The 15736-nt window shown below is 39.6% G+C and overlaps 1 protein-coding gene across 1 annotated transcript; it reads right to left on the bottom strand.

Annotated features, from left to right (window-relative positions):
• Positions 1-10725: 10725 nt before the first annotated feature.
• Positions 10726-11331, bottom strand: LOC147424493 (uncharacterized). The gene has a single exon (XM_086500680.1). It carries the CDS (start codon positions 11329-11331, stop codon positions 10726-10728), a length of 606 nt encoding a protein of 201 aa, XP_086356806.1.
• Between the last annotated feature and the right edge of the window lie 4405 nt (positions 11332-15736).

The following is a 15736-nucleotide window of genomic DNA, read 5'->3' as shown; positions in this document are numbered from 1 at the left end:
TTCAGAATCAGATTTCGATAACATTTGGAAAAGTTACGGGCCCTGAAAGGTTACACTAGGAATTCAATTAGTTAAGTAAAATTGGATGGTTTCAGTAATTATTGTTAACAAAGACTTTCTTATCCTAAGGTTCTAGAAATTACTGGTATTTCCAATTTTCATCATTAAAAATCAGTGAAAATAGTAAACATCGATTTTGGAAGATGAAGGGGGCTGTGTGGGGTAATGATGAACTTTCCTTGACTAGATTTAGCAGCAGGGGGGCTGCCTGGGATGCAAGTTACTGCCATTTTCCAGCCCGTGAGTGCCTAGAAACTTATAAATATGACCCTTGCTTCACAATTTCAGACAGACTAAGAGCCTTGGCACACTCTCTCTCATCTAGAGAGACCGCTATGCAGAAATCACTAGAGATCAAGCTCTAGTTGGTTAAACGGTAATTAGCCTAATCCTTCTTAATTAGCAAAGCTAGGTTAACCTAATTTCTTAATAAATTAAAGATTAATCCTATGTATACTAAAAAATACTCTCGTAATTAAATTCTCTGTTGATTATTGTGATTAATCTTAGGGATATATAGCAAATTAATTATAATATCATATTAGGGTGAAATTATCTATTTTAACCATAAATTAATGAGAATTATGCTAATTAAGTTTAGATTAAGTTGAGATAACTATCAGAGCTGTGTTAGACTGTCATTAAGCTAGAAAAATTATCTTATAATTTTTTGAGTAATTTCCATAATTAATTAGGCAAAATTACACTGTTTTTGAGAGAAAAATAAAGGGGAAAATAATCAAATTTATTCAAAATTATTTGAGTTATTTATCAAGGGTTAATTACATCTTAGGGAAACCGTGATAATTATGTTAACCTCGGATAATTAGTTTACCTATATATCTTAGCAGAATTACACTGTTTTTAGGACAAATTAAAAGGAAAAAAATAGAAAATTGACTCAAAATGCTTTAAGATAATTATCAGTGGTGCTTAATTACATTTTAGGAAACCCGTGATAATTATGTTAACCTCAGATAATTAGTTTACCTAATTATCTTAGCAGAATTACACTGTTTTTAGGATAAACTAAAAAGGAGAAAATAGAAAATTGATTCAAAATGCTTTAAGATAATTATCAAAGGTTAATTACATCTTAGGAAACCCGTGATAATTATGTTAACCTCAGATAAAACAGTTTATCTAATTATCTTGAGAGAATTACACTGATTTTAGGACAAATTAAAAGGGAAAAAATAGCAAATTGATTCAAAATGCTTTGAGCTATTTATCAGAGGTTAATTACATCTTAGGGAACCCATGATAATTATGTTAACCTCAGATAATTGGTTTACCTAATTATCTTAGCAAAATTACACTTTAAAAAATAGCAAATTAATTCAAAATGCTTTGAGTTATTTATCAAAGGTTAATTACATCTTTTAGAACCAATGATAATTATGTTAACCTCAGATAATTAGTTTACCTAATTATCTTAGCAAAACTACACCTTTTTTAGAACAAAATAAAAAAAGAAACTTAGCAAATTGATTCAAAATGCTTTAAGATAATTATTAGAAGTTAGCTACATTTTACTAAATTCATGATAATTATCTTAACCTCAGATAATTAGTTTGCCTAATTATCATAGTAGAAGTACACTATTTTAAGGATAAATTAAAAGGGGGGAGATAGCAAATTGATTCAAAATGCTTTAAGATAATTATCAAAATTTTATTACATCTTAGGGAACCCATGATAAGTATTTTAACCTCAGATAATTAGTTTACCTAATTATCCTAGCAGAATTACACTATTTTAAGGACAAATTAAATGGGAAAAATAACAAATTGATTTAAAATGCTTTAAGATAATTATTAGAGGTAAATCACATCTTAAGTAACATGTGATGATTGTCTTAACCACAGATAATCATTTTAGATAATTATCCTAGTAGGAAACCATTATTATTGAGGATAAATTAAGGGGGAAATTAGTAAATTATGTGCTATGATTACATGTTATTTATCAAAACTAGATTATAGGATAAAGAGGTCGTGATAATTATTTCAAGGTTAGAAAAGTAGTATAGATATTTATCGAAGTCAAATTATACTAATTCTAGCTAAAAACTAAAGAGGGAAATTAATAAATCATGCTATATGATTACATGCTATTTATCATATCTAGATTACATAATGAAAAAGCCATGATAATTATATCAAGGTTAGAAACATAGTATAGATATTTATTTAAGTCAAAATATACTAGTTTTGGATGAAATTTAAAGGGGGAAATTAAATAATCATGTTATATGATTATATTCTATTTATCAGAGTTATCTTATATAATAAAGAGGTCATGATAATTATTTCAAGGTTAGAAAAGTAGTATATATATTTATTTAAGTCAAATTATCTTAGTTTTAGCTAAAACTTGAAGATGAAAATTATATAATCAAGTTTGAAAATAATAAGATAATTACCAAAGGTCAAAAATATCATTATCTACTTTTGATAATCATGCCATAATTTATTAGTAAGTTTAAAAAATTATAATTGACTAAAAATCCTATTTTGGGCCAAAGATTAATTAAAATAAATAGACTTCGCAGTCAAAAGTTTTTAGGAAAATTATAGTAAGTGTAAAACTATAATATACAGTTGAGGAAATGAAATATTTGAGAGAAAATAAATATAATAAATATTAAGCTCAAAATAAGTAGATTTCAAGCTTAAAATTCGATGGGAAAATTAAGAAAAAGATATAGAAAATTAGAAGAAAATTAGGAGAGCTTAGAAAACCGTTAGGGAAGCTTTGGAAAAAGTTATCATGCCTATATAGACAAATAAGAAGCTACTAGGTCAACCAATTAAGACTATAAATTCAACCTTGGATGGGATACGGTTGATGGGTTACGGTTGAATACAAAGGTTAAGTTTAGAATTTGAATAATTTACCTAATGATTAGACGTTCTTTTTATAAGGATAAGAAGTTATGGCACCTAAAAGGACCCGAGCCAATCCTACATCTGATGATGAGGACATAGTTATAAAAAGAACGAGATCATCGCACGACGATGAAGTTGGGCCTAGTAGTAGGCCTATGGAGGAGAGTCTTCAGGCGCCAGCGCAATAGCATATGGCCAATAAATCCCGGGTGGGTTTTCCATTATTCAATTAAGTCTTTAAATAAAGTTCTTTTATAAGTTAGCATTGCATACGTAAGAAGTGAGTAAGAATAAGAAAAGGAAAAATTGACCAAAAATAGAAGGTAACTTCCAACGTGCATTGTTTATAATGTAGGAAAGAATTGTTTGGATTAAAATTGGTTGAATTAGGAAAGATATGATTGATCATCCTTAAGACAGCTTGTCTCAAGACACCTCCAACTCCTTGATATATTTTGATGATAATGATGGCTTTCCAACCATGGATAAGTCGGTTACCCCCATGAACGTTGAGTTTCTACTCCGTGTCATGTCTTGATGTTTCTACATAAGTTACGATACCGTTTTTTTTAATCCTAGGGGAGCCGCCCGGTTGTATGGGCAACTGGTTTGGTGTATGGGCACCAGGAACCTTGGATGGGGGTTTATCCACTCCGGATTATGAATAAGGAATGGGTGCCGTTTTTTCACCCTTAGGTGGTCTTGAGACAAGAAGAGTACTGGTCATGGTTATTATGGACAATGTTTTGACAGTACCCTGTCTTAAGTTTAAAGATGTCTGTTTGCTAAAAGAATGTTTTCAATACTGTTTTCAAGGGCTGTTTTAATAAAATCCTGTTATGAAGAATAAAAGGAATCATTATTTTAATTGTGATAATAACGTGGTAGTAATTAAATAACAAAAGAATCATGTGTGAGTGCGGGGTGGTAAGTGGGGATTGACTAAGGTTGTCATTCATGGACGGGTGGACCTGATTAGTCAGGTAACTATCCATCCCTGTGCATTAAAACGTTTAGAAAACTTCTTACTTGGAAGAGGAGTGCACCAGCGGCTGTGCCCTCACATCTATTAGGGGGGAAAAAGCGTTGGTTGAGGATACCTTAGACCAATTATGGCAGTTATAGGGCCGAAATAGTTTTTTGGACTTTTAATATGTTGTCCCGTTTCCGCTGCGAGACAGGACTAGGTCTTCTTCTAAGGCTATAGACCCAAGCCATTGTCAATGGTAAAGGTCTATTCCTTGGATTTTTCTTATTTAGAAACTCTGATTTTTATCAGACCTAGAGACCTGTCAAGGATCCCATCCCGATCTTGGTATTGGTGGGTTGAGGATCTCACACACGTAGCCTTACAATGATTTGTGGCGGGTAGTTCATTGTTTGTGATGGTGCATGCAATCCATCTGAATGGTGCATAAGTGTGTAGCCACTAATGAAGGGTTATGTAATAATTAAGCACTTTGTAAAATTGTGAAACCACTTACATGTTGCATAAATACCTAGTGTATAGTCACTATATATATTAATGTGTAGACACTATGTCGTGCATCTTTGTTACAAGATGTATCAAAGTGTTTTGGAAGAACCTCAGAGTATCCTCAATTGGTCGAGTGAGTTCAGACAAGAAACACTTGGAGAGGTGGTCTGGTAGAGGAAAATAGGAGTTCAAACCTAAGAGTTATGAACCTATGTGGATGTAATATCAACCACCCGTAGTGGTGCAAAGATTTTATTAAACATCTACATGCTATATGGTTTGCCCCCACAGATATAGTATGAGATATAGATAAAGTTGATAAGAACTTTGGAGGAAAATCTTTAAAAAATTGTATACTTTTCTAAGTATGAATATGTCATACCATATGTAGCTTGATGGTTAGAAACAATATTTGATATGCATGTGCATATGGGTGTAATAGGGATGTATTCAGTCTCATGTACACAAGGCCGTAAAACTAGGTATTTTCCTCTTTTATAGAGACTTTTACCATGATAGTGTATGCTCCTACTCTACTATTATGGCCCTTTGTCTATGTTTTGGAAAACTTCCATCCACTTGCCTCGTAGTGAGATATTGTACAATGTGCGCACTCTAGCATGCGTAAATGGTTAGCTAGAAACACCCTATACTTCCTCTTGAAGCCTTGCACACTTTGCAGTTAGAAACAAATTTTGCAACTGTTTCATGCAATGTTGGCCCCTCCCAGAGGATCTTCCTAACCATCTCCGTTTCATTGTAATGCCGCTTTAACCAGTTTACATGCAAGCTTATCAGAATAGTATGGTATTCATCAGGATCCACTACAAGCCTTAGTATTTGGTCTGTGCGTTGATAGTACAACCTACCTCGGATAAGCACAAAGTCCCGACAAGAATTTAAGAATTAGATTTTGGTATGTTTGTCCTGTACCTCAAGGGGTATCATAGTCGTGGTCAAGAATTGGATGATATTTTCACTCCACTTAGGGGCCCATTCTAATTGAAAAAGAGCAGTATCAGGGAGGTCATCATCATCAACGCCTGTTGGAGCTTCCCCAAAAGTGATGTGACTCAAATGATCGGTTCTTTGATGAGTTGATCCCTTTTTAACAACCACTGTGAAGTCAAACTCTAAAAGGATAATGAACCATCGTACTATTCTTCCCGTTGGGCATGGGTTGTTCACTAAATACAAGAGTGTTGATGGTCCACAAAGAAAAAAAATTGATTGGTCAATAAGTAATGGCGGAACTTTTTCACAACGTAAATCATAGACAAACCTTCTCTCTCCATGGTTGTGTAGTTCTTCTCAACTGGGTTCAGCTGTCTACTTGCATAGGAGATAGGAAAGTCCATATGGCTTTGCACAAGAATGCATCCGATAGCAAACCTTGATGCATCTATATAGACATGGAATACCTTGTTCCAGTCTAGGGCTCTTAAGATTGACGCAGTTATTAACGCTTTCTTCAGCTTTTCAAAAGCTTCCTCACAAGCAGGGGTCCATTCAATCAAAACCAGTAAAGTATATATGGGACTTGCAATCTCTGCATACATGTAAATGAATCGCTAGTAGTAGTTGCCATGTCCCATGAAGATTTGGACACCTTTGATTGATAGGCCTAGGTAACCACACTATCACTTGGATCTTATCGAGATCTCTGGAGATTCCATTCCTCGAGACAAAATGGCCTAGTATCTTGCCTTGGCAACCCATGAACTTGCAATTTTTAGGATTTAAACAGATTTGATAGACTTGGAAACTCTCAAAGATTTTACAAAGGTGATTGATATGATCCTCTCTTGTGATAGAGTGAATACAAAAATCATCCATAAAAATCTCCAAAAATTCACGCAGATAAGCCCTGGATACATGAGCAATTAGACGTTCGAACGTGGTTGGTGCATTGGTAAGCCCGAAAGTCATTACTCGATACATATAGATTTCCCATTCGGTGTGGCAAAAGCAGTCTTATGTTGGTCTTGTAGGGCTATGGATACGTGATTGTACCCAGAGAATCCGTCCAAGAAGCTATAAGATTGTTTTCTCACCACTCTTTCTAAGACATGATCCGTTATAGGCAAGGAGTAATTATCACTCACTGTAGCAACGTTGACTTGTTTCAAGTTAACACACACTCCTAACTTACCATTCTTCTTGGGAATAATCACTATGGGAGAAACCCACTCCGTATGTTCTATTTCGTAAATGAATTCAGCCTCTAATAGCTTATCAATTTCTTCCTTGATTTTCTTGCCAAAGCACATCATTGTAGGTGTATGGTCTTTGCTTTCTGGGTTAAGCATCATCTTTCATGGGAATAGTGTACTGATAGATCTTTGGGTCTACTCCCTTTAAATCTTTGTACGTCCAAGCAAATACGTCCCTGTATTGTCTAAGCGTTGAGATTAACTCTTCCTCTTCATTTGTAAGGTCTGTAGCTATGTGTACTACCCTTGGTTCCTCTCCAGGTTCAGCTAAATCCACACTTTTAGAGTCCTTAGGTCCATCATAGGATACACCAATCTCCGTAGGTTTAATACGTGTAGGATTTTGGCACATGATTGTTCTGTCTTATATGGTGTTTATATTCCTTGTAGTAAGCTTTGCGTTCCAGTTTTGAGAGTTTCCTCTCAGGTTCTTTCTTTTCCTCACTTGTTTTTGGCTCTTGTATTATAGATTTTGGTGAGATTCTTGAGTCTGTTTTCACATCCTTCTTGTCTTTCTTCCCTCTGTTTTGTGGTTTACATGCCTTGATTTCTCCCAAAGATTCCTTCCATCTATTATGAGCTTTAATACAGTCCTGGGCTTCGACAAAGTAGAGATATTTATTTTGTCCTTGAATGGTTAGGGGTTGTTTGCATCCTTTAGATTTCCCTTATTTTAGTCTTCTCTTATCCCTTTGTTTTTGTCTAGCGGCTCGAAGATCCCTTGTGGTGATATCGAACTCTATATACTCCCGCTCTCGTAAAAGCATTTAGATTTTTTATAATTATGTTTCAGGCACTGGCTCTTCATCCTCCGAAACCTCTTCATTTTCTTGCACATATCCTGAGTTATCTAAGCTCTCTGATAGTAATTCCTCATCCGAAGAAATATCTTGGTCATGGATAGAGATAAAATCCTCAATTGGGTCGAGCTTCCTGACAGGGGTCTTATACCTAACATTGATCATTCGTATAGGAACTATATCGTACCCATCCTCATCGCAAAATTTGGTTCTCAAATTCAATGTTCACACATCCACAGTAGACAAGATTTGCATCCACTCGTGGGGGTCTATGAGGTCCTTAGGAAAGGGATTAGTCTATGTCGTGGGTTTGCATTAGAGCTTGATCAACTAGTTTCATATCTTCCAACGGGATTTTTTGACTAGGTTTCTTGTAGATCCAGTTGTCTGAGTCACTTGAATCTACCCCAGAGTGTTGTGTAGAAGAAAGTACAGACAAGCTCGAGGAGTAAGAATCAAATTCATCTACTGGCGTGTGGAGCACATCCCTGTAAGTGTAATCTTGAAGATTCACCCGAGTGATAGCATCCTCTTGTCGTAAATAGAGAAAATCATATCCCCAGTCTTGGATAACCTTCATCTGTCTCATGAAAGGTCTCCCTAATATTATCTCATAATCAGGATTTTTACCAAAATACACAATGGCAAAAGTATGTTCATACTCCATGCCACATGACTCAATGGTAATATCCCTTATAATCACCATTGGACGTTCTAGATTCCCGTCCGCTAATTGCAGATCCATTGTGGTTGAACCCAAGGATGGGCTCCCCCATTTTTTCCAAATAGACCTTGTCACAATGCTTATTTCTGCCCCAGTATCTAAGATGGCTAGACTTTTGATATTTCCCATTTTCATTGGCAACATGGAGTTCCCCTTATCTTTCTCTCATTTCTCATATTTATTAACCTTGTTCAGGGGTACCTTTTTGATGTTTCTTTTACTTCAGTGAATTGTGGTATACATGAACTGTCAGAATGAGGTTGAATTACCTTATGGATGTCATCCCATAATTCTTGTTTGATGCTTTAGCAATTCCGTGAGAGGTACTGTAGTGTAGTATAGGGGTTGTCAAGATGTCATCTACATGAGTAGTGGCATCCCTTTTATGGACTGTAGGGAGAACTTCTGCAGGAGTCAAGATTTGAAAATTAGGTTTGGAATCGCCAACATAGGATGGTAGGATAGCCTTAGAGCTGGCTACTTCTGTTTCCCTCAAACTTGGTTGTTTAGTTTCACCCTTGGAGTCTTCTTCAATGTAATGAGGTAGTATAGGCATTGATTTTGATGAGGAGTTTGCCTTCCCACTCCCTCTTTTTGTCTTCTTATGTGCCCTTATCTCTTGCCACAATTCAGCATTGCTTTCTTGTCCCAAAGATGGTATATTTTTTGATTGTTCATATGTTTCCATGGGCTGAGTTTGTGTTTGGGTTTCATCCCTTTGTTCCTCTGGGTTCTCAAGAATGGATGTCAGGGGTGGTTGCCTAAACAAAACTCCACGATAGTTTGGAGGCGGAGGGTCTTCCATGTCTTTTTGCAACTCACGGATCTGGATATAGTTCCGGACAAGGTTATCTTTTTCTTGAATTGGATTCAGATATTATTTTAACTTGGGAGGTAGAGGAGTCTGCTCTGTCAATCTGCCTTCGAGAGCGTGCAGGGTTTTGTTGACTTTCTCCACTATTATTGATCCTCCCGAGTCGGTGTCATAAACTCTTTTTACCCTTTGATTGATGGTTTTGTCTTTTCGTTGGGCCCTTGTCTCCTCCTCGGAGTTTTCTTGAGTAGATGGGTCAGTTTGAGGTGATTCCTTGGACTTTTGTGAGTCCCTCTTTCGTCACCTTTCTGAGTTTGCCTTGAACTCTTCTCAATGGTGCTTCCTTGTTTTTCTAAGTTTTCCTCTATCTTTTTCTTCCCTTGCGACGAACAGGTGATTACACTTATAGGCATAATTTCTTGTACACTTGGAGTTTTACTAGAGGGTAGCACTACATCTATGAATCCCAAGGTCGTGCAAGGAACTATAGCCACAGATCAGCTAGTTTATTAAGACAATCTTTGAAGAGATGCTCAATGCCACACCCTTTGTAGTATCGGGGGATCCTGGGCCACCCTCTTGCTCTCGCACTATTCTCTTTTCTCCTAGGGTAATCCCTAACCCAGTGACCTAATCCACACTCAAAACATGGTCCTGCTATGGTAGGAGCATTGGAACCAATTGATGTTCATTGTTGTCCATACCCTCCCTGCTGCTTGTGGCTCCCATTGGTCAAAAGCATGAGAGTCTGAGCATTCATTGTGATCATTTGATCTAGATGCAAGCTTTCATAGTCCTGAGTATTATAATCCATAGGATTGAGGGCCAACTGGTTGGGTGCCTACGACAGGCCTAGCTCTATCAGTTGTTGATAGACTGAGAAAATATCTCTTGGGCTGGGGCACATCCTATCTCTCTTAGATATGTTTATCGATTTTTGCATCTTTGTCGGTTTCCCCATCTTTGACAAGGTTTCCCCATCTTCGACAAGGTTCATACTATTTGAAAGGAGCCACGCTCTATTCTTGTATTGGGTAGGAATTGGATAGGGACCTGTTAGGGTTCATTCTAAGGTCTTGTCTGAGCCTGCGAATCACCATGTGTGCTATGTTTTGAGCTTCAGGCCCTACTCTATCACTCCCTGAACTTAAAAATCTACTTCCCTCCCTTGGGGTATTCCCTCGATTATCGTCTGTCCTTTGAGCTTCGAAACAACATACATCAAAGTCGGTGTGATTTTGTGAGAAAAGAGTCATGTAGATTTGGTCATCCCACAATCCTTCTAAGAAATAGGAAATCAGGCGTTCCTCTTTAGGGACTTCAGATTCCGGACATCGGGCAATATATTGCTTCGATTGGTCTATGCTTGCCTTAACCGTTTCCCGTTCATCTTGTTTAAATTTCAAAATTTTAGTGGCCGTGTTGTGTTTGATACCAATTTTGGAATGGGCTTCTATAAATTGCTTGACAAGCAAATCAAAGTCATAAAGTACATAAGGTTTGAGGGTTTGAAACCAAGAAAGAGCTGTCCCTCCAAGGGTCAATCCGAACCCTTGTTCCTTTGTGTGCACATCCGTGATTTCCTTTATGTAGTAAAGAAGTTGGTGGTAGGAGGTTACATGCTCGTAAGGGTCCCCTATTCCATCAAACTTTTTAATGAATTTTTGTAGACTAGTGGGTTGAATTTTCTTTTGTGATTCTTCTTCACGTCTCCCCTTGGATCTATCTCTCAATTATATCCTAGGTTCAGGCTAGTGTGACAGAGATTTTAAATCTCTCTGCTGGGGTCCCATAATGCCTTGTGTCAGCTCTACTTGCCCTAGGGTCAATAGGTCTTAACAATTCCACATGTGGTCCCTCTTGCTCACGTTCATAAACTGGCGGTCTTCCACTCGTGTGTACGTTCAAGCTAGTGAATGCCAAGGTTGGAGGTGGAGGGTAAGTGGGGGTGGGTACGTCATAGTCTTTCTCACCTGGCCTAGCAGTCACTCTAGGAACAACGCAGTCTTCTTCCCTAAAAACTTGTCTCCCTTGCCATCTATAATGCCCTAGTTGATCTGGTGAAAGGGCCTCATATTTGTTATCCCAGTTATCACGTATGCTTATAGGGAAGGAGTCCCCTCCCTCAAAGACATAAAGGGTTGTTTTGGGGGGATATTCATGTCCATCAGCAATAATGGTCCTGTAAACTACCCCTCCGGTGTTTTGGTATGGCAGTATTCCCGCATTGTCCATATACACTCTTTTTGACTGCATGGTGTAGATTGGAGTTGAATTGACAGGAGGTCTAGAAGTTACCTCTTCCTGTACTGTTGTAGGTAGTGGAGGTGCACTTGGTTTGAAGCCCACCATTCGTGAAGGTCTCCTTGGATGTGTTACCTCTAGTTGGTCCATCAAATTTGGGGTGGATAGGGTTTGTCCTTCCTCTCTAATATGAATCATTCCTATAGGATCCATACATTCAAAGTAAGACATTAACACATAGCATATCCCAATCAAGCTCATGTATTGGTCACCTTGGAAGTTAACCTATACGTCAAGCTCATAGGGGGATATTATATCCTCTATTTTGACCATTATGCAGCTTTCTAGATCCCCACATAGCTTGGCACCATGTACATTGGTTCTTATATACAAGAGTTTGGTGTCAAAACGGAGTCCATTGAGCCCATTGGTCACTTCTTCTCTCGTTAGGTTAACACCCATTACAATAGATGCTTTACTAATGGTGGCCAGGAGTGATGGTTTAGTTGTCGATAGAGTGGTGTCAATGGAGTGAATAGAGGGGATGTAAAAATTCACTTCTATTGTACTACCTACTAGACCTTACAGCCCCTCTATTCACTCCATTGACATCACTGTTGGACGGATACGCCGCGATGGACGTCAGCACAGCGAGAACTCACCTAACAAGATTTGTCAGCTAAAGATGAAGCTCGACCCGCAGGCGCGTGGAAGAAAGCATAGGGTGTCAACCTACACTTGACCGACTCCTAACTAATTCCTACAGAGGTCTCTACCCAATGTCTAAGTCACAGCTTTCAAGAGTGCATAAGAGGAAACTTCCTATAATGCTTTCTAGAGCCGAACACCCATCAAACAATCTCGAAACACCATAGAACTTGAAGGAGACCCTACTAACACCAATAGGTCACTCTCCCTTGGGACTATGAACCAAAACCCCAACCCAAAACACCCGATGCAAAATCACGTAGGATGTCTGGCCGAAATTTGCAGGTCTTCGTTTCCGAAATCTAAAGTGCCTCATGTGTAGCTCTACTCAATGCGAACACGTGGATATGCTGTAATGCAAAATTGGACAACGTATGCTCATTGAATCAGCAGATGAAGCTCGTAGATGGAGCTCGCAAAATCGAACCGTACGCGCGTAATGTAGGTATCGGCGTGTAGCTCTTGTCGGGGGCATCACGTTGCACTTCTTCGCACTCGATTCCGACCACCGGTACACACGTAGCATCAAGATGAAGCTCTCACTCTCTCTCGTACACAGTATGCTCACTCACAGACTTCAAACTTTTTGACAAACCCTTATGTTCCAAATTAATCATCTACTCAATCTAAATATCAAAACTCGGATACAATCTGGAAACTTCTGTAAGCCCCAATATTTACAAGGTGAAATGTCGGGTTTTCTCCATCATTTTCCGTAGGGTGTGTCCAACTTCTAACACTCCCCCCCTCCTTGCTCATGTCGTCCCCGACATGGCTGTCAAGATGTTCTTCATCTTATGGTTTCTCGCATCTTGAGCAGCGACTCGTATCTTGCGTGTTGAGCCAGTAGTGTTGGGCCGAATATGTCGGTGCTGATTGTGAAGAAGCCAGTGTAGAAAGCTTCTTCAAAGGCCTGGAGGTGATAGGATAGTAAAAAAATGATTCTTTAATACAATGCATGTATCACCTCCTTGGAAGGATGACCAAACAGATCATATGCACATCTGTAAGTATCTTGAAAGAAGAAGATACTGTCTATCGCCTAGCCCGGTTTGAACGTCTCGAAGACTGCCAAAAGGGTTTTGCAAATTTTCCTCATCATAATGCAAGATAGGTTAGGCGAGCCAGTAAACAATTTAATGGCGCCCGTTAGGGTTTTCACCATGTATTTAACACTTATTCTCTCGCCTGGCTTCAAGCCTGGAAGCTTCGAATAGTTTAGCCACGTGGGTTGGCTTCTTTGCAGTAGCTCATGGGCCTTCCACGTCCGCATCCTTGGTAGAGGGCAGAAACTTAGGTTATCTCTGATGATTTTGGGTGCCTCTACCAAATGGATTAGGTACTGTGGATACTTCGTCAGCCATGCCTTTCTCCACCTGGGCTGGGAGTCGACTATCAACTTTACCCCTTCAGGCTTGGAGATATCTGTTGTGTACAGTGGCATTGTTGGCTCTTCTTTGATTCTTTTGTTGATCGTGGCAGCTTCGTACTTTAGCAAAGGATATGGGAGAGAGGGATGTAGCCATTCACGCCGAAGATTGTTGGTGTCTATCTTCTGAATAGTCATAGATTTAAAAACACTCTTCTCCCATTCCAAAGCTTCTTTGGCCGTTTCTCTGATTTCTGCTTCTATGGCCTTGCACAGCTTCTCTTCCTCTTCTTGTGTCAGATCTTGTGGCTCTTGAGAGGTTCCTACAAGGATTTCCTCTTGCATGGGTGTGTCCACAGGATCTTCCACATTCTCTAGGTTTATGCCTTCCATGGTTGCTGGCCCTGTGCTTGCCTGCTCTTCTGTCTGCTGGCCTCTCAGCTCTTCTATCTGCTTTTGGAATGTTTGTTTCTCTGCTTCAGCTCGTTCTCCCATGTTCACAAGGAGGTTGTTCAAATCGGCGTTTATCTTCTCCGCCTCCTCGAGCTTTCTCTTGATATTTTCTAGCTCAACTTGCATTGCCTTCTGCTCTTCTTCCATGTGGGTTTGCATGACTACTGATCCTTCTGCCATCATCAACCTTTGCTTCTTCTCTAAGGTCAACTCTTTCCGGAGCTCTTTCATTTGTTCTTCATAAATCTGGCTCTCTGAAGTGGTGTGAGTTGAGCTAGTAGCTTTGACTCTGGCGGGAGAGGCTTGTAGCCATTGGATGGTTTGTTCTTTAACTTTAAGCTTGTCCTTGAGCTCAATAACCTCATCCTGGCTAGTCTCCTGCTCTATTTCTACCTTCTCTTTGGCATTCCGCATGGTCTCCACTTCCTTGGACTCCTCAGCAAGTTGTAGGGTTAGGTTATCCCTTTCCCTCTCTGCATCTGTCAATGACTTGCTGAGTTGTCTATATTCCTATTCGGCTCCTTGCAGTCTTTGAGCTGCTTCCTCATTTTCTCTTTTCATCTCCTGGCATCTTTGCAATGCCTTTTCCAAACTGGCTTGCAGCTCTTCTTCTCTCTCTATCTGCCTTTGGCTTTGTTTTTGTAAAGTGTCGACTTCAAGCTTTATCTGCACTTCAGTGGATTTGAGAGTTGCCATTTCACTTTCTGTGGCCATTGATTGTGCCCTTAGCCCGATTAGCTTGGTCATCACCACATCCCAATCATTGGTGGGTGGGTGCAGGTCCACTGTATCAGTGGCCATCTCTTTTAGCTCCACTAACCGCAGGCTCTGCATTTTCTCTTTGGGCCCCGTGCTTGCCAAGTCAAATGCGACTGTGGCAGTCTCTTCTTTTGAATATCCGGCAGCTAGTAGGTCTAGAAATGTGTTATACCTTGCTTCATTTGGCTCTGGATGCTCACTTTTATGCTTAGCTTATTCTTTTGGTTCTTGCTCTTGGCTCTGTTCATGTCTTGCTCCTCTTTTTGTTGAGTCTGTGGAGGGCTATGAGGAGGTGGGGAGGGCGGTGGGCTGGACTCAGGGCTGGACGGTGGAGTTGTCGGATTTTTCTTGAAATACCTATCCGCCTTTGTCTTCCTCTCTCTCTCTCTCTTGGCCTTCCTGCTCCTTTAGCAGTTGCCGTCGGACTTGCTCCACTTCTGCTTTTGTAAATGGTACATGTGGGATATTTTCCGCCGTGGCATCCAGAATCTCAAAATTCTTAATATAGTCATCAAATCTGTCTCTGTGCACCCTTCGGGATGATCCCGACATTACTTCTAGAGACGGCTTCCATAGCTCACTCAAGTCTCCTTTGAGGGCTCTTTCGGCTCTCAAACTTTCCATTAGCCGCTCTAGCCATGCCGCTTTCTGTGATTTCGTCTCTTTTACCGGCACTTGGACACTCTCTTTCTTCCCTTTCTTCAACTCTCGCTGCTCTTCTTGCACGGTTTCTAACCGGCGTTTCAACCTAGTGGCAACCCTTGGTGCTTTGGGCTGTTCCTCTTCCTTATCTTCCTTGAGCCTCAGCCAGTCGTTCTGTGATGGAGGGTCGGGCCATCTTCCCTTGGCGTGCAATGCCCCATAAATCACTTTCGTGATTAGCTCACCCGACACAATGTATGTGGGGTTCTTGTTGCCCATCTTCACCAGATTATCATGTATATAAGCTGCATAATTGATTACCTTCGGCTTGCTTTTCTGCATCGCCCAGGTGAATGTTGTGGCAATTGCTCCAGGCGGCATTCTGTACTTTTGTGGCCTCTTTGTACACATATGGAAGTACTGGTTGTACAGCTGACTCATGATTGCCACTTTGGGGTTGGCAATGTCTTCAAAAGTGTAGTTGCCTTTCTTTTCTGTGTACACCTTTACTTCGTCTCTTCTTTTGGTTACACTATCCCCTTTGTTGGAGAGGTCTAGTGCAGCTGCCACCACTCTCTCCGT

Source organism: Adiantum capillus-veneris, chromosome 25 (genome assembly GCF_014529385.1).
Source record: "Adiantum capillus-veneris isolate H3 chromosome 25, ASM1452938v2, whole genome shotgun sequence".
NCBI lineage: Eukaryota > Viridiplantae > Streptophyta > Polypodiopsida > Polypodiales > Pteridaceae > Adiantum > Adiantum capillus-veneris.
The sequence above is the reverse complement of the archived record's forward strand: the minus strand, read 5'-3'. Positions and strand labels throughout refer to the sequence as shown.

Coding starts and splice junctions, on each gene's coding strand:
- LOC147424493 (XM_086500680.1), bottom strand. CDS start 11,331: ATGGTGGGCTTCAAACCAAGTGCACCTCCACTACCTACAACAGTACAG.